Source organism: Micropterus salmoides, unplaced genomic scaffold (genome assembly GCF_014851395.1).
Source record: "Micropterus salmoides isolate LMB-PRFRI ecotype aquatic unplaced genomic scaffold, ASM1485139v1 Ms_hic_scaffold_3, whole genome shotgun sequence".
NCBI lineage: Eukaryota > Metazoa > Chordata > Actinopteri > Centrarchiformes > Centrarchidae > Micropterus > Micropterus salmoides.
Window position 1 is genome coordinate 39,988,378 of NW_024042261.1, and position 26,992 is coordinate 40,015,369.

A 26,992-nucleotide genomic window follows, 5' to 3' on the forward strand; every position below is an offset into this window, starting at 1 on the left:
CCGCAAATCCAGAAGACCTTGCTCTGTTGTGCAATGGATAGCGCATTGGACTTCCAGACAAGCACATGAGAAGTTATTCAAAGTTTGTGGGTTCGAATCCCTCCAGATTTGATGTTTAAAGACTTACATTAATGATAGAAACACTGCATGTTGAATAACGCCCTTCATGCTGGAATTCTATTTTATAGGTTCGAACCCACAACCTTTGAATTACTTATTGATAACTAGAAGTTCAATGCGCTGTCATTTGCGCCACAGAACCACATCACTAAGGAAACATTCATGAGCATGACTGTTTAGTGCTAACATCGCCTAGTCGTAATGTTTCCTGCAAATCCAAGTAGATTTGAAGCAAATCCAGAAGACCAAAACGTGGCTCTGTGGTGCAATGGATAGCGCATTGGACTTCTAGACAAGCACATGCGAAGTGATTCAAAGGTTGTGGGTTCGAGTCCCACCAGAGTCAATTTTTAAAGACTGACAAGATAGAGACACTGTTTATACTACATGTTGAATTAAGCCCTTCATGCTGGAATTGCTAACATCGCCCAGTCGTAATGTTTCCCGCAAATCCAGAAGACCTTGCTCTGTTGCGCAATGGATAGCGCTGGAATTCTTTTTTATAGGTTCATCTCTGCTGTTTGTTCGTACTGCATTTCTACATCGCCCAGTCGTAATGTTTCCCGCAAATCCAAGTAGATTTGAAGCTAATCCAGAAGACCAAAATGTGGCTCTGTGGCGCAATGGATAGCGCATTGGACTTCTAGACAAGCACATGCGAAGTGATTCAAAGGTTGTGGGTTCGAGTCCCACCAGAGTCAATGTTTAAAGACTGACAAGATAGAGACACTGTTTATACTGCATGTTGAATTAAGCCCTTCATGCTGGAATTGCTAACATCGCCCAGTCGTAATGTTTCCCGCAAATCCAGAAGACCTTGCTCTGTTGCGCAATGGATAGCGCTGGAATTCTTTTTTATAGGTTCATCTCTGCTGTTTGTTCGTACTGCATTTCTACATCGCCCAGTCGTAATGTTTCCCGCAAATCCAAGTAGATTTGAAGCAAATCCAGAAGACCAAAAGGTGGCTCTGTGGCGCAATGGATGGCGCATTGGACTTCTAGACAAGCACATGAGAAGTGATTCAAAGGTTGTGGGTTCGAGTCCCTCCATAGTCAATGTTTAAAGACTTACATTAATGATAGAAACACTGCATGTTGAATAACGCCCGTCATGCTGGAATTCTATTTTATAGGTTCGAACCCACAACCTTTGAATTACTTATTGATAACTAGAAGTTCAATGCGCTGTCCATTGCGCCACAGAGCCACATCACTAAGGAAACATTCATGAGCATGACTGTTTAGTGCTAACATCGCCTAGTCCTAATGTTTCCCGCAAATCCAAGTAAATCCCACCAGAGTCGATGTTTAAAGACTGATGTTAATGATGAGGGACTCTTTAAATTTTTTTTCTGACCCCCTTCATGCTAAAATAAGCCAAGTTGTACTTTAGATTTGCCTTGTTTCTTAGTTTTCAGGAAGTCATAAACACAAATTTAGTTTTTTTCATCCATGAATTCATCCATGTCATCCATTCTTCAGTTCAGTTTCTTCAACCAAGTCCAGTATCATCATGATATATTATCTTTATACTGTCCAAGTTTAGTGCCATCCCTTCAGAAAATTTCTATTCCACGTTAGTTGAACGAGGCTAATGGTAGCTGAATTTAACGTTCCGTTGAGCTGGACGAGGTACGATTACAACTACAAACTCTCTCTGTCAGTGGTTCAAAGGTTCTGAGTTCGACTCCCACTAGAATCAATCTTTAGAAAAGGTCATCAGGAACTAACCGCGACACTAAACCATGCTAACTGTATGTTTACATCCCTCTACTTACTGAATTGAAGTACCTGAACGGGCTTTACCAGCGAGCCGTCCTCCCTCTGCTGTGTTTCATCTGACAGTCTGAAGAGCTTTTTAAAAACACAAGGAGCCATTGATTTCACAAACAAACAGAAATCAAACACGCCCCAACCATCTCAAGTATTTGGAAGCAGTTTTGATATCGATGCCAATGCAGGGGCAATTATGGGATGTGGGAGGATTGTTTCCTTGGCAACCAGTGTTTGTCGTTTATAATAATTAGACCGACAATTTAGCGTAGCCTGAGGTTGGACAGAGGCTCTACTGTGACGTAGGCAGTGTGTGTGTGTGTGGCTCAGGCGACAGATGTATACCGCAGTGTTTCCGACCTCAGAGCAAGACAGTAAACAACATAAACAACACACACAGAAATGCACAGATACATACAGTAAATATACTTGTTTGTTACACACATACAGCAAAAGAAAGTGGATGCACTTTAAATGAAAAGGCCTGACTGGCGAGAGAGAGGTTTGTTAAGTACATTTCCAAATGTATGTTTTCTGTTTTCACATCCATGTGGCTCTATGGTGCAATAGATATCATGTTCTAGTCAAACACAGGAGAAGTGATTCAAAGGTTGAGGGTTTGATTCCCACCAGAGTTGAACTTTACTGTCAGGGAACAAAGAAAGGTGAACCTCCAAAGTCTAAGATTACATTTTCAGGCTGATTAGTGAATATATGTTTTTGAAGATTATTGGATGTTTATGCTGCACACAATCTAATCAAATCCTGATCAAATCAGTCTCTGTCAGGCTGTACGAGATCAATATCATGGTGGCCTGATAGTACGATGAAAGTGTGGTGAACTGTAGGGGCCATAACTGAAGAAGAACGCAAAAGAACCAACCTGTTCTCAATGCTTTGTCAAGACCCCTTGTTGTCAGTTTGTATAATGCACGGGGAAGCCCTTTAGCATCATTGTTGAATGCTAAAAGTAGGTGTAGTATATAAATAACAGACATGTCTAAGTACGCATGAGGTTTGTGAGGAGTAGGACTTTCACCCAGGAGACATTATCATTTTAACCCAAACCATGATCATTTCTTAAACCTAACCAAACTGCGACATTTAACAAACGTTATTGACTAGTTTTATTTTGAAAGTCTAACTTGATGTCAATGTAATATTAATAACTTAACCACAGATAAAATAGTACATGTTTCAAACCATAGACTGCATGAAAGAAGTGGACCGTAAGGCCACCCGTTGGTTTTTGAACTACCATTTAGAATCCTCAAGTTTGGCATTTTGGATGTCGCCATCTTGGTTTTTTAGAACCAAACATGACCATATTTTGGTGAGCAAAGTGCATCTGTAATTCACGTTAACTGTGATATTAACTGGAATGCTAACTTTTGCTAACTAAAAATACAGGCTTAAAACAAAACGTACTTAATGGAAAAAAATGAACAGCCGACTCCTAATAAATGAACATCATGCCGTACTGAAGCGATTGAGACCATAAAGTCATTAGATAAATAAATCAGCTGAGAAGTAGCCTCATGTTCTCAGAGACTTCTATACAATCACACTTCTTTCTGCAGCCAGTGGAGTCGCCCCCTGCTGGCTGTTTGAGAGAATGCAGGTTAAAGGCACTAAAGCAGGGGTTCTTAACCTTCTGACCCCTTTAAGAGGTTGAAAATATTTCGCGACCCCTCCCGGATCAGACAGAATTTCTATCGTTTTCTATCGGCAGTGAGTTTTTTGCGTTTTTGAAGGAGCGCTCTGACCTCATTCGCATTTTTTTCCATTGTCCAATCTAATGAATGGAGAGACAGGCCCTCAGTTGTGCTGACGGACGTTTACAGTTGCTTGGATTGTCCGGAGAATGCAACAAAACGACCCCTGAACTGTTGGTTTTGCCTCTTTTGGGGGGTCCAAGCCTTAACTAGGTGGGTCAGAACCCCCCAATCCCCCCCGTAATTCAAACCATGCTCTCAGCCTCAAACAATGCCAGAGCAGGCGCTCTCCTTTTGGCAGATGTTTTTAATAACTAAAGACACAGACCTGTGAGTTGTGATAAAAGCCCCTTTTCCGCCGCACGGTACCGACTCGACTCGACTCGACTCGACTCGACTCGACTTTGTTTGGTTTTCCACTGTGGAAAAGTTGTACATGTACCTGCTTCCAGATACGTTATTTCGTATCACCTCCGTCCAAGTTCGAAGCGAGCTGAGGCGATACTAAAATATGACGTGAAAACACGGCAGACTGCTGATTGGTCAGAGAGTTGCTAAACACCTCAGCTCACCGTTGATGTGTGCAGGCAGAGTAGGCCTAGAGCTCTCCCGTCTGACTGCTCCACCAATAGGGGAGAAGTTCACCCCTTGAGACCCCGCCCCTCCTTATTTGCATAATGAGGCAGAAATGCATAGAGAAATAAATACCATGGAGGAAATAAATAGGTAGAAAATGCAACGGAAGAATAAAACAGACAAAAATATTAAAACACACATAAATAAATACATTTAAATAATTAATAAATAAAGCTGAAGATTATAACGGACAATAAATAAATAAGGTAATTATTACAAAGGTGAATAAGTAAAGAAGCTAATTAAAATAGATATATAAATTTTTGTCTCCTTGTATAATTTAATTACTGCCTACATTTATGTATTTACTTTATTTTTTTGTGCATTTAATCGGATGCTTAATTATTCATTGAGCATTTATTTATTTCTGGATTTATTTCTGAATTTGTCAGGATCAGTCCTCCATACAGGCGGCGCTGCACAGTGCTGACTTAACGTGATGCATGCTGGACTTAAAATAAGGTTAGAAATTGTGCCAAACGTCACCGTGTCACATGACATTAAAACGTCGCGAGAGCAAGGCGTCTGCAGGCGCTGAGTCCGGGGGGCCACAGCTGCACAGAGTTGGAACCACCTTCATGCCTGATCTTGCTGCATTTTTCTTTGCAAATGCCGTGAGATCAGTCATCGCTCGCAGTAAGCTCACGCAGGTAGAACGTGTCCGACTTGATGGTGCCATTTTGTCCCTGCAGTCACCTGCACGCTGGACTATCAAGTCGGCGAAAGTCAGTCGCAGTCATTTGGAACGCACCTAATGGCTTTGCTTTTCAGATCCGGAGGCCTGGTTTCAACAGAGTAGTTGCCAGTGTGTTTGCTGCGTGTGGTCGGTACGTGTTTCACCCCCAACTAAACTTAAGACTGAAATCTGAAGGATGATGAATTTTAAGTAAAGTAAATTATTTTTACAGCCTTATTTGAATGGTTTTAGTCATCAGGTTTGGTTATAAGCAGGTTCCAGCTTCATTGTTGAGATCTGCAGGAACAATAACTCTAATGTGTTCATTGTGTTTATGGTTTTAACCAGGTGTGTTTGGCTGGAGTCAGGTGTGTGTGTGTGTGTGTGTTTGAAACCTCCCGCTGTCTCTCTGTACATTCCCATCATGAATCACTGCTCCCTCCCTCTCTCTCTGTCATTCCAGCCTTCCCATTAAATCTCGCTGTCTCTGTCATTTTCTTTCTTTCCACTAATCTGAGACACACACACACAAACCTTTCCTCGAACAGCTTGCTGTGTGTTATTATTCACACGCAAAAAAGGTTAAAATACATAAAGGGACAGTACAATCCAGGACAATAGAAACGAACAAACCAGAGTACAGGGTGGCACTTTGTGAAGCACGTTGTGATGTGGATTTTGCAAATTGCTCTATAACTGAAGATTAGTATTGTTATTAATAATATTACTTATGATTGTTGGGAGCAATCACAGTAATGTATTGCTTTTTGCTGTAACGCAGTAATATAGCCAAAAAAATTGGTAATATTACAACGCATTTTAACACAGAAATAAGTGGTGTTTGGACGCACTTTAAATGAAAAGGCATTTCAGCAGCAGAAAAACCATGAGTAAGAGAGTAACGCTATTTCCTGTTGCTGGAATCCAATGGTCGAGTCTGTAGGCAGGGTGCAAACTACGGGGGAGCTCGGACTGTAGCTCCCCTGATGGATCATGCGTAAATAGATGTCTCTAGGCTGTGTGTTTGTGCTTGAACAAATTACTTTCCTGATCACAGAGGCTGCTGTCAGCTCATCCTGACCGATCCTGTCGGGAGATTCAAATAATCAGTGACGTTATGCTGCTGGACCTCGCGCGTAAATGAACGTCCTCTTTCACTCGCTCCCGCTACTAATCAGAAGGTAAACTTTTGAAGATGAAGGTGAAGATACGAGTCCCTCATCCAAAGGACTTCTTCAGTTCAACCAAGTCCAGTTGCCCTTGACTTCGACCTTCTTCGGATAACTATGACCTGGATGACTGAGAATCTTCACAGACAAAGGCGCATGTTAATGCCAGGTGTAAACAGGGCCTTAAAGTTAATCACCACTTATGTGGTGTGTCCCAGATCTACATTACACACTAATTCTAAGCAGACATTTTGTTGGTAGTAGTATTTTCACGTTGCTGCGATGGACTGGCGACCTGTCGCCCAATGTCAGCTGGGATTGGCTTAAAGCCCCCGCGACCCTGTACGCAGGATAAGCGGTTGGCGATGGATGGAGGGATTTTCACGCTGGAAAAACAGCAAAATTAATAGCGTGACATCAATGAATCAGTCATTTCCTGTTGAAATGAAACTGTAAACATATGTTGATTTTCTTGCATACTAACTGCAAAGGATTAGTATGTAGTACATTCTGTATTTAAATTAAATGTACTGTGGAGTTGTGACTCAGCTGAGATGGAGGTTGGGGTAATCATTTTAATAACAACTCCTCAAATTAAGCTTTTCTGTTTCTGACCTGACTGATCGCCTGACGACTCGTCTCTCTTCTTTTTAGCGCGATATAATTTTGAACATTATATGTAGGTGATTGAACTCCAGAGCGATAGTCTTGATGTTGCTGTTTCCTTCCATCGAACAGAACAGAACTGGAATAAACTCGACTACTGAAAACAAAAACAGCAGTTGGGAGCCGTCCAGATTTAGCAGTGTGCTAACAGACGGAGGTCAGAGGTCAGAGCCTCCCTGACTGCTCTGACTCAGACTTCATGCTTCCCTCAGGAGAAGTTTCACAACACTAATTTTACATCATTCTTCTTCTGTTACATAAGCCATTATTGTAGCTATTGTACCCAGAGCTTTTCTCCAAATCTTTTCATCCTGTGCCACACAAACACAAACCAAAGTCAGAAAACCAAATGAAGAGTAAACCACATTGCAGCGAAAACCAATGCAACTTAAGTTCAACTCACAACGACAACATTTCTTCTGGAAAGGAGGAAACCTACAGACCAAAACGTTAAATTAACCTTAAACATATATAAAAAAATGAGGTGTAAAGAGCTGGTTGGGTGTGTAAACTCAGGTAGTCCTCAACATGTCCTGCAAGCAGCCAGACCTCACCAGAAAAACAACCGTATATAAAATAGGGCTCTATGAAATCCATTAAAATTTTACCCACATTCCATGTTTTCTATTTTCATTTTTCTGAGTTCTGTGTTTTAAGCACATGCTGTCATCAGAAACAGTCTGTAATCATATATATTCAATTAATATCAATGAATTTGATGTATCACGCAAATAAAAATATTCTATTGTATGTTAACTATTTATTGGGTGACAATTTACAATAAATGACTGGTGCAAACTGACTGCAAAGTTTACCCATCACAGAATGGGAAACAGTTTTACTGCCGCTGTTACGTTTTGAAGATTTAAGAGATATAGTTGCAGTGAGAAGATGCGTGCTGCGTTTAACCCTGAAGCGCAGTGATTTAAAAGCCGTCGCTTTGTGTTCTGTGTTGTCACAGGGACACTGGGCTGCTTGTCGTCAGCATTACATCGCTGCAGCAGCTACCATCTCACAGGTGTAGATAGGCTCTTCCTTTTGACGTGTAACCAACCAAACTGAGCGAGAGTTTTTTAATGACTTTCTGTTTTGACCCAAAACACATAAGTTTTATTGTCTAAATGTGAACAGACTCCAAACGTTTGAGAAGGGTCCAGCTGTTGAACTTCCATATATGGTTCATCCCAGAAGCCACCTCGTACAACACGTGATGGCGTTTATCACAGCCGCTCGGCCCACGCAGAGCCGCCAAACAAGATAAGTGTCAAGGTCGTAATCAGTCTAATATTTACGATACTATAATTATATAGAAGCGTATAGTAATACTGTTATTCCTAATGAAGCAATGACAGCCCCCTTTCATTCTGCTTCTGTTTATTTTTTATTTGTTCCAAAGTGCTTTAAGCTTCACAAGCCAAGAATGTTCTGTACATCACGAGCCAGATGGATCTTTACTCACATTAAAACTTTACATTTACTCATTTAGCTGATGCTTTTATCCAAAGCGACTTACAGTTGCTCTACATGTCAGAGCTCGCACGCCGCTGGAGCAACGAGGGGTTAAGGTCTTGCTCAGGGACACAATGGTGGACGGGTCACAGTGGGAATCGAACCCTGGTCTCACACCAAAGGTATAGTCTTATCCATTGCACCATCAGCACCCTGACGTTACAACATTACTGAGAATTTAATGATAGAACAACAGCGGCACGAACGAACATTAACTCTATCATCTGCTGCGTTGGCTGCAGTGGTCTGTGTGACTGCGCCTGGAGGAGGCTCCGCCTGTAACTCACTGATTTATACAAACTGTTTAACAAAGATTTTCAGTATCTGGCGGTCAGCGTTGATATTGTCACAAATAAATGAACGAATAGGAAACACGGCCGTTCCTGTGTTGTCGCTGCTGCGGTGGTCTGAGTAACTGGAACCAGGACGCTCTGTGGGCGGGACCGGCCGTCCGGCTGCCACCGCTAATATCGCGGCCACTTGTGGAGCTTCTCAACCCCGAAAACGTTTCGATTCGCCATCAACTTTGGTAAAACTGCCAATATTCACCGCTCAAAAGTGTATTTAGTGATTAAATAGCCTACAAAACCGTTCGCCTCTTTCTCCGCTTCTTTCCGCTTCTCGCATGAAAGCTTCTTCTTCTTCGTGAGTAGAAGTCAAGCAGTCGTGGCAGACAGTGGACGCGATGCTGCCCCCTGCACGTCCTGTAGTGCACTGCAGTTAGAAATAAACAACCAGAAATGTTCCTGATATGAAGACTGCTATCTCTCCCTTAATCGGCATCTGTGTAACGGCGCGCGGTGTCTTCTGGGACAGAACATCTTTGGAAGTTCAGCTTCTGCGGGCTGCAGCTGGATGTACTTGAAACGTCTGTCAACGTTGACCACGTCGTGTGACTTCGTAGTTCGGTGTGCGTGCTGTGGACTGGTACTTATGCGAGTCTGCAACTACACACACATGCCCATTTCATATTGTGTGTGCGGTCAGCGCTGACTTGTATTGAACATAACTGAGTCACAGGACCATCGCTGTGTGTGTGAGCTGGTCGACGCCAGGAGCACAATGGAAACAGCAGGACAACAGAGTGGACCTATTGTTTATATATGTGTGTGTGTGAGACCGCACACAGTGTTCTGGCCTACATCGTGGCAACTGGATCAGGCAGGACAGACTCTCACACACACGGCTACAATTAACAAAACATTTTTGTTTACATAAAACATGTAGGAGGATCTGTCCTCACTGAGTTGGCTAATTTCTGTTTGTACAGAAGAACACCGGAGTGTTCAGGGACCTCAGCCCCACGTGAACACAGGTGTTTCAGGTTTCTCCTCTCAGGAGACAGTTGTTGTGACCGAGCGGCTTCAGGGGGTCACGCGCTACACAACGATCTGACAACGACTCTGTAACCAGACGACTCTATTTGACCTCCGAAGCGAGGAAACACACATGAAAAGTGACACAGGAAATGACGTGAAACCACGTGTGAAACGGGATTTGTCTATTATTAAAAAGATAAACATTATAAACAGAAGTTTGGAGTGAGATGACGCGTTAGAGGAGGAGCCGCTCGGCCGAAGCCAATTCTCTCTCTTTTTACCAGCAGTTAGATTTTACCTATAGTTCAGATATACTTATATTTCAAAAATACAAATGTATCAAAACCCAAAATGAGCCCAATGAACAGCAGTGCTGTACACAAATTGTAAAAGTAGTGTGCTATGCTAGATACCTGCCGTCGGCGAGCCTCTTTCATGCGTCGTTGCGTAGATCGATCAGCGCCCGCCAGTCACCCTCGGACTCTTCCAAATCAGGCTTAGGATGGTGTAGTGAACTGGTTTTTACAGGAAACTTGTTTACTTTACTGGATTTGGCTTGTTAAACAAATGTTTTCAGAGATCAGCTTTATTGCCAAATAGTTTTTACACATATAGTGAACTTTCTTTGGTGTCTCGCTGTGTAACAATAGACAAAAAACTATAGAAATATCCATCCATTAATCGCCAACCGCTTATCCAGCGTACAGGGTGGTGGGGGGCTGGAGCCAATCCCAGCTGACTACATAAATTTTACAAATAGAGACTGTGTGTAATATGGAATTTCTCAATTACACTGACATCCTTTAATTACTGTAACAATAAGCCAGAATATTTAATTTTAGGAGCTGGGCCTCACCAGGCTCTGCAGCCGATCGCTGTTAAATGAGCCGTGTTGGTTAACCAGCAGTAGTAATGATGTTAACAATAATACTAATTGAATGAATGTTGTGGTTAAATGTTTGATGCTTCTGTTGGCGTCAGGACAATAAAACTCAGTAACACACGCTGAACAGAACAGAGGGCGCCGGTGTGTCTCTTCTCTTCACAGCACTACTGGAAGTTTACACTGTCTGTCACTGTGTTTGTTTAGCCTGGACCACTGAGCGTGAGCGTGAGCGTGACTCGTGGTTTCACGTGGAGTGTGGCGCTCGTGTGACAGTGTTAATGAATGATCATGACGTGCGTGTGTGTAGTTTTCCATCTACGTCCATCCTCTTTCTGCCACCGCTCTCAGCACTGTGTTCATTCACCACAGTTTCTATTAATGGCACTAAAATAACTCTTTGTCACGTTTTTAATTCAACTTTACGGTTCAAATTTTGTCCGTGAAAGAGTTTGAATACAGCATGAAATGTTTCAGGATACAGTGGCAGGTAAAAACATATTCATGTTCACTCACTCCTCATCCTCTTTTGGGTTTCATTCATCATACAGTTGTCATACAGACGTACGCTATGGTGAACAAGGGTCACATGACCTCTGTCTTCTCTGTGAGGACCCTTTCTGTTTCCACAGTAAGTTATTACTGAAAGTGGACGTGAGTGATGTAATGTCATTTATAGTTTGACCTTTTGGTGGTGACATTGCATATTTGTATTTGTGTCTTGCACGCTCTGTAAGTCCAAGAACAATTGAACCAAATCCAAACATCAGTCTGAGGCTCTGTGGAGCAGTGGGTAGTGTACTGAACTTCTAGACAAGCACAGGAGGAGCAATTTGAAGGTTTTGGTTTCTAGTCCACCCAGCGTTAGACTTTAAAGACAGACATCAGATATAATGTTCATTTAAAGGGTTCAGGTTTAACAAGCTTTAGATACCTGAAGACTTCCAGCCTTATTGTTAGATAGACATTGTGTCACTTTCGAACATCTTCTCTAGAGGGACTCGAATCCAAAACCTTTGGCTGCCCTCTTTTGTGCTTTTAAGTCCGGAGACCCGATCGCTCCTCAGAACCACGTGCTCTGTTGGTATGAGCCCATGTGGCTCTGTGGCGCAATGGATAGCGCGTTGGACTTCTAGACAGACACGAGAAGTGATTCAAAGGTTGTGGGTTCGAGTCCCACCAGGGTCAACTTTAAATTCAATCTAGCAGAGTGCCTATGATTATACACTGTATGGATATTCCTGCCCATCATATTGGTAAATAAAAAAAAATGAAAAAAGCACTTTGACGGTTAGCGCAATGCTAACATATAATGGAAATCACCATTAACGTGCTAAAGGACATTAGCATCGCAGTCACGATAATATAATCTTAACATAAACTACACATTGAGTGACATACTGTGCAAATACTTAAAGTACATATGTTTGTGTGTGAAATAAAAAAAGAGCTGCTAACCACCAGAGTCATGCTTTAGAGACAGACATCAAAGATATATTGTCCGTTTAAATTTCGGCTTTGATGAAATAAATCAACGTTCTCCCTGCCTTCTCCTCTGAATTTGAACTTTCCAGCTTGACGTCACTGAAAAAGGAAAGAAGTGAACCTTTTTTTGATGACACGTTTTATCACACTTGTGGCCAAAGCAAGTTTTCGTTTTGGCGGAGGGGACCGCGGGCTGATCTAAATCACAGTGCTTTACCAGACATTCATCGCACCTTATGACTCTCTGACACACCAAGATTAGATTGGAGCCATTTCACAGTGTGACATGACATTACATTTCAAAGTGGTTGATTCTTACAAGTCTAGCAGCATAGACAGTGATTTAGTATAGTGGTGTCAGGTGTGGTGTGCAGAAAGCTTTCTTGGAATCTATAATGGCCGACTCTAGCGGGACTCACAACAACCCATGATCTTTGAATTACTACTTCAGTGATTGTCTAGAAGTCCAACGCGCTACCCATTGTGCCACAGAGCCTCTATAAAGCTGAATTAGTCAAAGATCCTTTGCTGTAAAGAGTCCTTTTATCATCTCTAAATCTCAAATGTTGAGACTCAAACCCACAACCTTTGAATTACGTCCTCAGTGTTAAGTTAGAAGCCACAGAGCCACAATTCCCCTGGAGAATCCATCTGTAGAGGCAGACAAATCTCAGGTTAACGTTCGTGAAATTAGCAAGATAGATATTCCTGTGTGTCTCTTATGCATTAAATTAAATAGCTGAGTTAACCCGAATCGGTAAAGCTGGATGTGAACCGCCTGGGAGGCGAGTCTGAGGGCTGAAACCCAGGAGGCCTCCCTCTGCCAGTGACCTCATTTAAACATGAACCCCAGCAGCAGCAGGAAGAATGTAAACACACATACAGATAGTATGCAGCGGTTCCTGGCTGCGTGTTGTAGCAGCGATATTTCAGGACTCTTTGTGGACTCATTAAAGCACAACTAATAATTCTAATTACTTTCATCAGAATCTGTAATTACTGTCATCAATCTCCATTTTGTCTGCTTTACTTTTCAATTGTGCGTTCCTGTTGGTGTCTGAAGCACTAAGGCTGGTCTCTGCTGCATTTTCCTCTATAAAGCTCGACTCTGGTGGGACTCGAACCCACAACCTTTGAATTACTTACTGTTAACTAGAAGTCCAACGCGCTGTCCATTGCGCCACAGAGCCACAGCTGTTGCTCTCAACCTCACAGTGTGGAACAACAAGCTTTAGATACCCTGCCTGAAGACTTCCAGCCTTATTGTTAGATAGACATTGTGTCACTTTCGAACATCTTCTCTAGAGGGACTCGAATCCAAAACCTTTGGCTGCCCTCTTTTGTGCTTTTCTACAAGTCCGGAGACCCGATCTCTCCACAGAACCACGTGCACTGTTGGCATGAGCACATGTGGCTCTGTGGCGCAATGGATAGCGCGTTGGACTTCTAGACAAACACGAGAAGTGATTCAAAGGTTGTGGGTTCGAGTCCCACCAGAGTCAACTATAAATTCAATCTAGCAGAGTGCCTATGATTATACACTGTATGGATATTCCTGCCCATCATATTGGTAAATAATTTTTTTTAAAAAAGCGCTTTGACGGTTAGCGCAATGCTAACATTTATTTATTTATTTATTTAAACAGGAAAAGATTAAGAGCAATCGGGCCTGACTCAGTATAGAACTGATTTTCAGCAGGTTCCTGTTCTGCAGAACATGAATACCTCAAACACAACAAAACTCCAAGACCATACAGTAACAAACACACAGCAACAAGCACACAAACTACGATAGTAAAACATATAATGGGAATCACCATTAACGTGCTAAAGGACATTAGCATCGCAGTCACGATAATATAATCTTAACATAAACTACACATTGAGTGACATACTGTGCAAATACTTAAAGTACATATGTTTGTGTGTGAAATAAAAAACAAGCTCTGCTCCTCTAGTGCTTCAGTACTTCACCCAGACCAGCTACAGCAACCACAAAGGGTCAAAACTCAAACCCAAAATTCCCAGTGGATAAAAATACACTTGGTGGAGAAAGGGCAGCACAACACTGTGTCACTGAACAGTTATCAATAAAATGTGATGTACATTTGTATTTGCAATTTGTATTTTCAGCAAAGACATTCAGGGAATTTGCATTTTTATGCGCTTTCATAAAGAAATGTTTGCATAATAATTTAAAGTTTTATTTACAGACTGAAAAATGTGTGCTTCAGAATTGTGCTGTTTTATAACAGTTTGGATTTGCAGGGAAGAAATTGAGAAAACTTTTTCACAGGAATTTTGTATTCATAGTTAGACAGATATGGTGATGTATCATTTTGGGATTGTCTAGCGATATTTAGATTATCGCAGAATTGCTGTATCGTGATATTATCGTATCATGAGGTACCCTGGGATTCCCACCCCTGATTCAAATGGTAGGATTTCAGATTGAATCAAGCCCTTCATGCTAAAGTAATACATGATATAGTCTATGACCCATTCTCAATGTCCACACTCACAGACTTTAAGGTAGGTTCCCGGTGATGTCTGTCCCACTGTCAGATCGTCATGTGCACGAGCGCTCTCGCAGACATTTTGAGGCTTTTTTGTACCCTTATTTTTACAAGTTTATAAATTTCTTCCTGAGGGAATTGCCCACAGTTCATAGCATTGTGACATGAAACACGGCGGTTACCAGGGGAAGGCTGGAAGTGAGAGTAAAATCGTGGCAAACCCACCTTATAAGAGACGAAAATAGACAAACGGTAAACAAACAAGCATGGGAGGAGCAACGAACCCTGACGTTATTGTGGTTGGCATGGATTTAAGATGGTATATAGAACACATGAAAACAGATGAAGATAATCACCATATTACACACCTACTTTATTCAATTATTTATTTTAGTTTTTGCTTAAGGATGCTGTGCATTGATTATTGTCAAATATAGATAATTATTCTAAGAAACTAAAAAACATAAAATAAAAGTGTGCAACATGTTTCAGAGTCATCAAGGTGATAATGTGGTAAAGATCTGGTATGAAGGATTTTGTTAATCAGCATTTAACATAATACACAAAGAGCCATCATATGTGTTGTGTTGCTTGCAGTGCACTGTATTAATCACACATTCCTATGGAAGGGGCCCATTGTGGGCAGAGAGCCTCCCTCATACAGGTGTGCTCTCAGTCAGACGTACGCTCTGGTGAACATGGCTCCTAAAATAAGTTATTACTGAAAGTGGACAGGATGATTGAAATGCGATTTATAGGTTTGACCTTTTAGCGGTGACATTGTATTTGTGTCTTGCACGCTCCCTGAATCCAAGTACAACCCAAGCAAATCTGGTGTTCTGGCAGCAGGCTCTGTGGTGCAATGGATAGTCCATTGGACTTCTAGAGAAGTGATTTATAGTTTATAGGTTTGAGTCCCACCAGAGTCATACTTTAGAGACAGACATTAATGTTAAACTGTAGGAATCCAGGTCGAGTTATCCCCTTCATTCAGAATTAAGCGGCTTTCTCCCACCGCTTCACTTTAAATGTTTGTATATTATTCTTTTACTTTTGGTTCGAGTTCCTCTAAAGGTGAACTTCAGAACTCGTCACTGACTAAAGGCAGCAGCGAACCTTTTTTGGTTGACACATTTCACCTCACTTCAATTGGCTCTGGTGCACGATGGACACTGGACCTCTAGTTAAACTCTGAAAAAGTAATTCAAAGGTTGTGGTAGTTTGACCTTTTGGTGGTGACGTTGCCTGTTTGTGTCGCACACGCAAATAAATGTAGAATTCCAACAAATCCCTCAGTCCCTTACGAGGCTCTGTGGTGCAATGGATAGAGCGTTGGACTTCTAGACAAGCAGGCGTGATTAAAAAGTTGTGGTTCGAGTCCCGGTCTTTAGGCAGCAGTGAATCTTTAAACTGATCCCAGGTTATAGTAACAAATTATAAAAAGGTTTCTGTTAGCAGTAGTGTGGAGGGAGCCTCAGTTTATTCTTGGTGGGCTCACAGCGTCAGACTTCTGCTGTGGCCTCCGACCTCTGGCCCTTTGACTCCGGCTCTCCGGTGATGTTGTAATGTGCTCTGGGAGCTGGTTTCCAATCTGGAGCTCAGTGGAAGTGAAACTGTCGGGTCAAAAGGCTCAAGTGGAGAAACCGGATTGTGTTTGACGGCTCTGCTCAATTTAATGAAACTGATGACTGTGTACAGTCTGTCCGATTGCTGTGGCAACAACACGCACACTCACTGACCCCGCTGTTGTGACGTAACTGAGAGAGTTGGTCGGCTGCCATCGTCAGTCACTGGGATGTGTGTGTGTGTGTGGGGGTAATTTGGCCAACCTCATCATCACCTACCAAGGTATTTCCAGGTGCATCCGCTTCAAACACACCTCATCACACACACACAAACACTGCAGTGTGTTATGTGTGTGTGTCTAACCTCAGTGTAACCTCGGAGTTGGTTAACCACAGCGTTGGACCTGATCCATCAAATTTTCTCTCTCTCCGTCCTGCCTGTTCTCTCAGGGTCACTCTCTCAGACCTAATAAGTTTGATTGATTGAAGTGAGCTTTCTGTAATTCAGACTCACTCACTTTTTCAAACCCTGTCTCCAAAACGAAAAGAAGTAACCTGTGACTGTACTTATTTTACTCCTTATAGCATTTTGACAGAGAGCACTACAAGGCTGAACTGGAAAGATGTGGTTTTGCTTGTGTGGTCAGTTCAGTTGGTCTAGTGTGAGTTTACCCCCCATAACTTCCAACTCTGGTGGGACTCCAACCCACAATTTTTGTATTTCTCCTTTATGCTCAACTTGAGGTCCATTGTGCCATAGAGCCACATACCTGAGTTCCAGTGTCCATCAGAGATGCTCACAAGTCTCTGAGCTAGAGTCCAGGTCAAGTCTCAAGTCTCTGAGCTAGAGTCCAGGTCAAGTCTCAAGTCTCTGAGCTAGAGTCCAAGTCAAGTCTCAAGTTTCTGAGCTAGAGTCCAGGTCAAGTCTCAAGTTTCTGAGCTAGAGTCCAGGTCAAGTCTCAAGTCTCTGAGCTAGAGTCCAAGTCAAGTCTCCAGTCTCTGAGCTAGAGTCCAGGTCAAGTCTCAAGTCTCTGAGCTAGAGTCCAGGTCAAGTCTCAAGTCGCTGAACTAGAGTCCAAGTCAAGTCTTAAGTCTTTGAGCAAGAGTCCAAGTCAAGTCTCAAGTCTCTGAGCTAGAGTCCAAGTCAAGTCTCAAGTCTCTGAGCTAGAGTCCAAGTCAAGTCTTAAGTCTTTGAGCAAGAGTCCAAGTCAAGTCTCAAGTCTCTGAGCTAGAGTCCAAGTCAAGTCTCAAGTCTCTGAGCTAGAGTCCAAGTCAAGTCTTAAGTCTTTGAGCTAGAGTCCAAGTCAAGTCTTAAGTCTCTGAGCTAGAGTCCAAGTCAAGTCTCAAGTCTCTGAGCTAGAGTCCAAGTCAAGTCTTAAGTCTTTGAGCAAGAGTCCAGGTCAAGTCTCAAGTCTCTGAGCTAGAGTCCAAGTCAAGTCTCAAGTCTCTGAGCTAGAGTCCAAGTCAAGTCTTAAGTCTTTGAGCAAGAGTCCAGGTCAAGTCTCAAGTCTCTGAGCTAGAGTCCAGGTCAAGTCTCAAGTCTCTGAGCTAGAGTCCAAGTCAAGTCTTAAGTCTCTGAGCTAGAGTCCAAGTTAAGTCTTTAGTCTCTCGTGGTTATAATCAATGTTGGATCAGCTGCTGCGTTCAGTCCAGGATGCTTATAAAACTGCAGCGCTAAAAGGGATTCTGTAACTGTAACCTGAAGTCACTGTGTGTTTGTCTTAAGTTGGACTCTAGTCCGAGTCTCAAAGTCTAATTCTAAATCTGGTGTCCATATTCATTACCAGGAATTACATCCATATTTCACTGGCGGCACGGTGGAGCAGTGGTTAGCAGCAAAGCAAGAAGGTCTGGGATTCGAACCTCAGTCGGGCTTTCTGTGTGGCGTTTGCATTTTCTCTCCAGGTGCTCCGACATCCTCCCATCTTCCGAAGACACGATTCATGGTGACACTAAATTGCCCTTAGTTGTTTGTGTCTACCGCACCTTTCACCCGACGGGATTGGCTCCAGCTCCCCCTTCACTTTGTGCGTCTCATGGGAGTTGGAGTTGTTCACATTAGAGCGTGTCTACATTGGTAGAACTAAGTTTGGCAGCAACACGTATGATAAAATTATTTTTATAGGTCTAATATGGAAGGAAAGAAAATAACAAACAAGTTTAAAGTTTATTTAAAACTTTTTTTTATTTTTTTCAGAACTGTTACATTCAACTTGACCAAATCTACTGGTTTACCAAACACTTAGTGTTCTTGTTAGTTAATGTGGAAACGAATGCTTGCGTACAACATTTGTAAAAAGATAAACATTTTTTGGTGACATTGCCTATTTGTATTTTTCTCACACGCTCCGAAATCGAAGTAGAAGCAAATCTGCAGCTTCAGCAACAGGCTCTGTGGCGCAATGGACAGCGCATTGGACTTCTAGAACATGAGAAGTGATTCAAAGGTTGTGGGTTCGAGTCCCACCAGAGTCACTCTTTAGAGACAGACATTAGAGATATAAGGACACTTTAAACTGTAACAATCACACGTTTACTCAAAAACAGGAAACCCCTCAACAATTGAGCACCTAGATTTCAACCTGCACTGCATCTGTCTTGTATGACTGACCCCCTCCTCCCCACCTGACCCACATCTCTCAGTCGTTCAGCAGACAGCTGCAGAAACTCTCTTTAAGCACAATGGATTAATTGGGTCAATCTGTGTCACTGTATCAATGACTTCCCAGGAGGCCGTTATCCTCCAGTGGACACACAAACACACACAGCAGTTAAGAGAAGAGACCACATTCTTGTCTTCCAGCCAGACATTACATATGTCCTCACTCTTTGCACACAAGAAAAGAGAGAATTCTTTCGTACAGACCTCCTCTTCTCTCCCCTGTTAAACACAGACACGTATGAAGGTTTTCACCTCCTGCCTCTTTGTGTGTTGAGTCTCTTTGTGCCGCTGCTGTGCTCTTATGTTGGGAAGAAAAAGAAAGGCTGCACTGGGATGTTAGGAAACAGTTTGTGAGGCTGTTCACCGCTGGCATTAACATTCGTCCTGGATTATCTACTCACAAGTACATCAGTTCACACCTGGCGGTAGGATGAGTGACATAAATCATTTCTGTTCGCAAAGACCAGGCGCGTTGTTGTTTTTAACCTGAATTTGATGAATTTACTTTCACACCTGAGCTGTTTCTCAGTCTGCGTTCTTGTCTGTTCTTCTGTTCTTGTGAAACGTCATCAGTCGCAGCCAAAGTACTGTTCCAATTCAAAAGTCCGCATCCAGCCAGGTACAGTCAGATACCCGGATGTGTTCTCGCTCCACCCGTTTTACCGAGCCTGCGTGACTTGTGTGGACTTCGGATAGCCGGATATCCCAGAATGCATTCCGCAGCCAAAAGGCGGAAATGTCGGAGGAGAAAACTCACAACTGCAAGTTATAATACTGCTGTCACATATAGTAGTTTTAAGAGCTTATTTAAAAATTTACTATGACATTTTCGGAGATGTGAGGTCCCGCCCGCAAACGGGTCCGGCCATCAAGTTCGCTGCTGTTCCAATTGCTGAATGACGGACTGCGTGCTCCCGTTCCTGGGAGTTTGTACTTCCGAGCTGAACTTTAAAGTACAGAAGTCCGAACTTGGCGAACTCGGTATTGAGAAACAGCCCTGTACTCAAAGCTGTCCGCTTGTGATTAGATCACCAAAGTCGCACGTTAATGCAAGCTAACCGTGTTTTCTCATCGTTCTTTTCCTCCAGGTTTCTACTTCCTGTGACATCATCGCATCATGCCTGAAGGGTCACGGCGTGGCAGTCAGAGATCGCCTAGCAACACAGGTAAGGGGTCGGGGCTTGCAGTGTTAGAAAAGTTCACATTAAAAGTCCAGCTTGTAAGTTTTAGTGACATCTAGTGGTGAGGGTTGTGAATTGCAACCAGTGGCATTCACGTGCTCCTCGGACGGTCCCAAATCGAAATTGTTCTTCCGACTTCTGGCAAAACTGTTGTCAGTCAAATTAGACTTGTTGAAACTCTGGCTGGAAAAGAGCCACCGGAGCACCGGGAGGGATCCCGGCGGACGGGTCGCTCGGGGGCCGCTCGAGCAGCTCGTTACAAAAACAAAGACAGATGCAGCGTCAGCAGCTGGAGCGGTGAGACAGAAGACAGCAGGGAGAAGATAAGGAGGTGTGTGGGTTTGGCGAGCTGGCTATTCAGCTATATGAGCTGTTTTTTGTTGAAACAGCTCCTATAGCTCATAAAATCTACGTGCTCGTCAATTTGACTTTTCCTCTGACCAATCACAGCCTGGATGGGGCAGGACATAAAAATGTTGAACTCATTCTGCATGAATGGTTCTGATTATTGCTGAGATAGTAGCATTAACAAATAAAGAGACCAATGTAGGCCATTTATCTTGCACCAAGATTTAATAAATGAAAACAACTCAAACATGAAACTGCTGTTTTGTCCAACTGGACATTATATTATACTTGTGGTGAGCTATATAGAGTACTATTATATAGAATGACAATGCATATAGTAAAATCAAATAGTTAATATATTAACATACTATAATGTTAGATTAAAATTGAACTTGTAATCTAATGTTATAATATTATACTATCCATGTTGTGGAACGAGCCTGCAGGATGTGTGCTGCTTCTAGCCTTCTGCTGAGAGCAACACGTTCCCCTGGTTCTGTTTTACTGAACTTACTGTAACACTGTTCACTAGTCTTGTTTCCATCCAGAGAAATTGTTTGGCGACTTCCTTGTAAGAGGCCCCGCGGTGTCTGTAGATGTCTCATTCTAAGGGAATAAAACCATAACGGTTCATTATGTAAGGTCTTAATACGCCACTGAAAATATAGTTATGAAAATTATTTAGCATTTCTGTCAATAGATCCTCAGAAATATTACACACTGGACCTTTAACAGTGTGTGTCGACAATTTAGTGACTTTCTTTACGTTCCCTGTAAACCGTTTTCAGTGACTCAAAGACCAACAGTATCTGAACTTCAGCAGCGACTGTGTTTACGTTCCGTCGACCAATCACGAATGAGCTATGAAAGACCAGTCATTAATCCTCATTGTTCACCTGAGGAACTCCTTTTTTTGTTTCTGTCCTAAATGAGTCAACTTATAGAACTTGGTTATTATTTTTTGCTTCTTTATTCCAGTAAATGGATCCTCTCTGTTCGACTGTTTTTTATTTTCTTCTCTGTTTTTCCTCTCATAAAAAATGACAATAATAATAATTGCAGCTTTCAGCAGTCAGTCAGGACTTCAGCTGGTTGTTTGTTCAGATTTTTCCCATGAAGCTGCTGCCCATTGAAAGTCATTTAAACCAGATTTATTTCAGTGTTTTCAGACTTGGCTCAACTTTCTCTCTGAGCTGTGACTTCCTGTCACCAAACCAGAGCGAGGCCAGGCAGAATGGACCGCTATTATACGCACACACACACACACACACACACACACACACACACACACAGGTTCAGTAATGATGTGTAATTACACACAGCCTCCATGCTGTTTGGTTGTTATATTGCCTTCCATAGTTAGCATTCACACACACACACACACACACACACACACACACAAACATACCAGAACACACTGCAATTATCATACAAGCAACAGATACACACACACGCACACACATATACACAACAATATGTGCACACTGCACTGATTGCTGCATTCATGCAGAATTGGCATGTAGGTAGACAAACACACACACCAATATACTGTGTGTGCAGGAAGTTGTATGGTTTGTGGCGATAAAGTGTAGCACTGAACAATGTTTTCCCGTGACACACACACACACACACACACACACTAACACACAAACTAACACACACACACAATAAAACACAGCAGATCTGTTGATTACAGCCATAGAACAGAACGAAGCAGAAAATAAGAGAGAACGCCCAAGATAAGGCTGCAGAAAAGAGTTGAACCATAGAGGAGAAACAGAGAGGAAGAGGAGGAAGAGGAGGTTTCACATCTGATGAGGAGAAAGGTACGAGTGCACCAGGACGGAGGAGAAGGAGAAAACAGCGAAGGGCTGGAGAACAGAGACGACAATATTTTTAGCTCTAGTTGTGTTCTTGTCTGCGATTGGCCAGCTTCCGAAGCCTGTTGTTATTACTCTGATAACAACAGTCTGCCTGAAAGAAGTAACAGGCCTCTAACCAGCCGGGCATTTTGGACTGAAAACAAAGTGCAAAAACAGGAACATTCGCTCAGAGGGAAGTTAAATCATGTCTGAAAACAGTCAGCAGCCTTAAAGTGCTGAGCTGAGAGCGTCTCAGCCCATTTATCACAAACTACAGACACTTGACATTGTTGTCATCCATTTTCCAGTAGAGCACATATTTTTTAAATTGTAAACATGTGGTGGAAAAGTAGAAGAAAAACGCTACTTTCAAAAACCCACATGTTTGTACCGTTAATTTTATCGCGTTTGAAACATCAGAAAGAAATGCTTTTTTCACATGTGATAAATTACTTCTGTCGACCTCTGAATTCATGACATGTGACATTTTGTCTGTTGTGTTACATATCTGACATATCTGAAAACCACGTGTGAATTTCACGTGTTTTAAATGTGTATTCACATGTGAAATAGCTGCTCCCACATGTTATTTTCCACCTTTAACATCTGCCTGAATTTGTCATGTCAAGTGTTCTTTAACAAATGACATGACAGGACGTTTACATCACATATGGACGCTTGTTCAAGACCCCATGGCCTTGCTTTTTAACGCCCTGGGCGTAAATCATGATCTTTTACCTAATTTTAATTTAATTTTATTCATTTCATCAGTGCGGTGTCACATCTTTCTTGTCATGTTGGGTTTCTGTAAATAATATGAGTACAGTCTAGACCGGCCTTTTATGAGCGCAAGAGATAATTGTTGTTGTGATTTGGTGCTTTATAAATAAGATTGAATTGAACTGAAGATCCCTCCACTGTGGCTGCCTGAAGCAACACTTTCCCTGTGACTTCCACAAGAAAACAAAAAGGGGAAAAGAGCATGAGTGTTACTCTGTAGCTGTAACAACACTGTTGACACAATGTACAGATAACCTGCAACCCCTGCTGGAGCAAGAGAGCTACACAACAATCAGTATTTAATGATTAACTAGGCTATAATCCAAACTCATGTTAGGTCTAATTTTCGGGACAAACCGGACAGGAGTCGGGACAACTGCTTGTAATTCGGGACTGTCCCGAATTTTTTGGGACGTCTGGTCAACCTAGTTTAAGAAAAGATTATGGTTTGGGTTGAAATATCTCTGTTATTTAACTCAGTACTATCAATACTGGCTTTTTATTTCACACTGGAAATGAACAGCTGGGTGAAAGTCCTGTTTCTGAGCCACCCACCCTAACCACCTCCTTTCCCTGACCTTTCCATTATTTATATACTACACAAATAGAGAAATAGGGGTATCATTTCTGTTCCCTAAAGATTGTCAAAAAAGTACCCTGTAAGGTACAGAAATGGTCCTTAAGGTGTTAACCGTGGACACTTTATTTTTAAAGGTACAGAATCATTGCTGACAGCAAAGGGTACAAAGGGGTGGCGGTGGGCCAGTGGACAGGACACATGCTTGTTGTGTGAGAGTCCCGTAGTGTTGAAGCCAAGACTAAGACAAGACCAAGACTTTTAGGGGCTGAGACCAAGACCAGTTCACGCAATAAAATGTGGAATGAGATCACAGGTATTTCTCAGATTGATCTGAAAGATCCACATTCCCATTTAAACCCCCCCCATACAAACACTAAGAGCTGAAATCAACGGTAACAACACGTTTTTAATTCGGATTATTGGTTGCACCTGAAGGAAAACGTTTTACATCCAATCAAAGTTCGGATGTTAAATAAATCAGACAATGCAAAAGCTATTTTTTGATATTCCCAAAGTTACGGTCTTGACTGGTCTTGAAATAAAATCCAGAGTCCTTCATGTCCGAGACCGAGACAAGACCGAGTGCAAATGCGGTTGAGTCTGAAGCGAGCGAAGACCATCAAAAAGTGGTCTTGAGACTGGTCTCGAGTACTACAACACATATGGGGTTCAATCCCCGGTGTGACACATCCAACAATGTGTCTCTGAGCAAGTGACGCAACCCCTAGTCGCTCCAGAGGTTTGCAACATGGGATACGTACAGCAACTGTAATTCCTGTACCTTGATTTCTCTGTGTGCTCTCTGTGAACACTGAAGGGCTTCTCCCCAGTGCGTTACAAACTGACGCCAAGGAGTCTCGATCATGTGACGTCTTCGGAGTGAGAAGGGGCTGCAGAAACATTTAACATTGGGCCATTCATGCCACATGAATTGATCTCATGTGGTTTCTTTCATTTTACATCTTCTACAAAGTTCCTGCTCCCTGTTGAAAGATGTGGTGGATCATAAACTCTGACTGTGAAAGAACAAAACGAATCCTGCTCTCTGACGATCACTTACTTAGAAGGAGATCAATGTAAAAAAACAAACAATGGATGATTTGGAAAATGATCAGCAGGAATGGAAAGTAGACAGAACAGGTTAACAGACAGAAAGAACAGCGATGTAAAATCAGCAGATTGTTTAAGGGAGTTCACTTATGACTGGAGGAGTGAATGTAAACACAAGGAAACTGCTTTGAGAAGGGGTCAAAGGTCACGTGGACGGGCCGTAATGTCAGTCCTCCGTACGGTGTCGAACGATGACGTGAGAAGCCTCACTTCCTGTCTCCGTCTCCGTCAACATGTCACTTTATCTCTGCTGCAGCCTGAAAACCTTCACTTTCCCACACACACACACACACACACACACACACACACACACACACACACACACACACACACACACACACACACACAGGGAAGTCAGTTTCAGTTTTCTGTCCTGGGTTTTCTTTCTGTGTTTAATTTAGGTATTTAGGTTGCTTCAGTTCACTTGTATCTGAGAGGAACACTACAGCATTTTGGGAAATTCAATTATTTTAGAAAAGGTGAAATTAAATTACTAGCCTTGCCCCGTCAAAAGAGAAAAACCATAACACGCCCCGGGGTTTCAGGGCCAGAGCCTGAAACCCCGGGGCGTGTTTTGGTTTTTCTCTTTTCAGGCTCTGGCCCTGAAACTCAACCTTTTCAGGTCAAATCTGTCCGGGTCATCTCTCTGAGGGGGGCACGAAACGCACCCAAAATACTTACAGACAGAAAATAAAACAGTCTGAAAACTCCAGCGCTGGATGTCTTTGCACTGGACAGACATGAAGCTGATGTGACTTAAACTAAAGGGTTTCCCAACCTTTGAAAGTTGTCCTCTAACTGAGAACGTTTCAGTGCATTTCTTCAATATGTGAAGGCTCGAGCTGAAACAATGAAGGATTTGTCACTCGGGAGAACGGCGTTTGAATCTGATGAAACACGATGCAACTTTTTGAGCAATGTTGCTGGGCAATATTTCTCTGGCACTTTCCCACAGAGAAACACATTTCTATCTGCGTGCTTTAGATCGGACGTGGGCAATTTTTGAGATCCTCCAATCAGAATGCTAGCATATGATCTCGTGACAGGCTCGGAGATGGTCACCATCTCGACGGCAGCGGAGCGAAGAAAATTAGCATCAACTTATATCTTTTTACGCCTACACCTGGGTATCTAGTTCAAAAGCTGACACATCAAAAATAAATAAATAAAAAGATAGGAATGCATGTATGTGTGTAATGTGTGTCATTATTATAGCAAATTAACCAGAGTCAGCAAATTAACAGTCACTGCTCACTAGTTTCAGTGTCCATCTCTACATCGTCCGTCTCGCTGGCAATAGATTTGAGCCTCTGATTGGTTGTTGCCAACGGTCCGTTGCCCTAATTAGTTGCCCTGTGTCCCACCTGGTTGCCTATTGCCAGGAACATTGCTCTAAAAGTTGCCCCGTGTATCTTCAGCTTTGAGTTTTAACTTAAATACCCTTAATGACTTCCATCATCTAACTTTACGTGATTGACTTCTCTCGTGTGACATATGTAATTTACTTATTTTAACACAAAAGACGTTTGCCTAAACCTAAAAGTGAAAGTAGTTTTGTTACCTAAATCTAAACGAGTAGTTTTGTTGTCCAAACCTAACCACACTTCGACCATTTACCACGTATTTAAAGGAGACCTGTTATACTTTTCCACATTTTATGACTTATATCTACAACGTTATAATGTTGGATGTTCATGTTAAACGTGGCCAAAGCTTCAAATAATGAGGTTAAAGTATTTAAAAGAAATCCCTGTGAGCATAAACCTCAGGTTTCCTCCTGTTCTGAACGTTTTAAACTGCTTTTTCTACCAACGGCTCCGTTCATCGACACACGGAGCCAGACGGAGACGCTGTTCCATTTATGGTCATGTGCTCCCATAGCAACGTCACGGCAACGCTCAGTCTGCCTGTTGCGCCCAGCGACAACAACAGCCTGGTAACATGCTTCAGGTCTTGGCCAATCAGAAGACAGTGGGCTTTGAGAGGGGGGGGCTTAAAGAGACAGGAGCATCTACAGCTTGTTTCAGACAGAGGCTGAAATGAAGGCCTACATGAAGAACCAGTATTAGATAGAATTTTTGTTTTTACTTTGAATCATGCAAAGCTGCCATACAGGCGTCACAGAACTACAATATAGGACTGGAAAAGCAGTTTAATAGGTCTACTTTAATGTCATGAGTGAGATACGTAGCATCGTTGACGCTTTTATCCAAAGCATCTTACAATTGCTTTGTATGACAGAGGTCGCACGCCTAGTGTCTTGCTCAGGACACATTTGTGTGTCACAGTGGGCTTGAACCCAGGTCTCTGTCTTATCCACTGCTCCACCACCACCACCATGAGGGGGAGGATTATTTTGTCGTTAAGGTTGCAGGACTTGTTGCTCGCTGAGCAGTTTGCTTCAACTTCTCAGACTTGAATCAGTTACCAGAAGCCA

General features: G+C 42.4%; 1 protein-coding gene and 6 non-coding genes across 7 annotated transcripts in view; 6 read left to right on the forward strand and 1 right to left on the reverse strand.

Annotated features, from left to right (window-relative positions):
- Window positions 1-26,992, forward strand: part of plekhg2 (pleckstrin homology domain containing, family G (with RhoGef domain) member 2) — a 125,878-nt gene that overhangs the window by 11,212 nt on the left and 87,674 nt on the right. Inside the window, exon 2 of the mRNA XM_038692564.1 lies at window positions 19,783-19,860. Within this exon, the coding sequence (XP_038548492.1) occupies window positions 19,812-19,860 (49 nt within the window). The 5' untranslated portion in view covers window positions 19,783-19,811. The remainder of the gene's footprint in view (window positions 1-19,782; window positions 19,861-26,992) is intronic.
- trnar-ucu lies at window positions 375-466 on the forward strand. Its single transcript is given in 2 exon segments — window positions 375-411; window positions 431-466. It is a non-coding gene; the product is annotated as a tRNA-Arg (tRNA).
- On the forward strand, window positions 730-821 carry trnar-ucu. The gene is given in 2 exon segments: window positions 730-766; window positions 786-821. It is a non-coding gene; the product is annotated as a tRNA-Arg (tRNA).
- trnar-ucu lies at window positions 11,565-11,654 on the forward strand. Its single transcript is given in 2 exon segments — window positions 11,565-11,601; window positions 11,619-11,654. It is a non-coding gene; the product is annotated as a tRNA-Arg (tRNA).
- On the reverse strand, window positions 13,055-13,141 carry trnar-ucu. Its single transcript is given in 2 exon segments — window positions 13,055-13,090; window positions 13,105-13,141. It is a non-coding gene; the product is annotated as a tRNA-Arg (tRNA).
- On the forward strand, window positions 13,364-13,453 carry trnar-ucu. The gene is given in 2 exon segments: window positions 13,364-13,400; window positions 13,418-13,453. It is a non-coding gene; the product is annotated as a tRNA-Arg (tRNA).
- trnar-ucu lies at window positions 18,421-18,507 on the forward strand. The gene is given in 2 exon segments: window positions 18,421-18,457; window positions 18,472-18,507. It is a non-coding gene; the product is annotated as a tRNA-Arg (tRNA).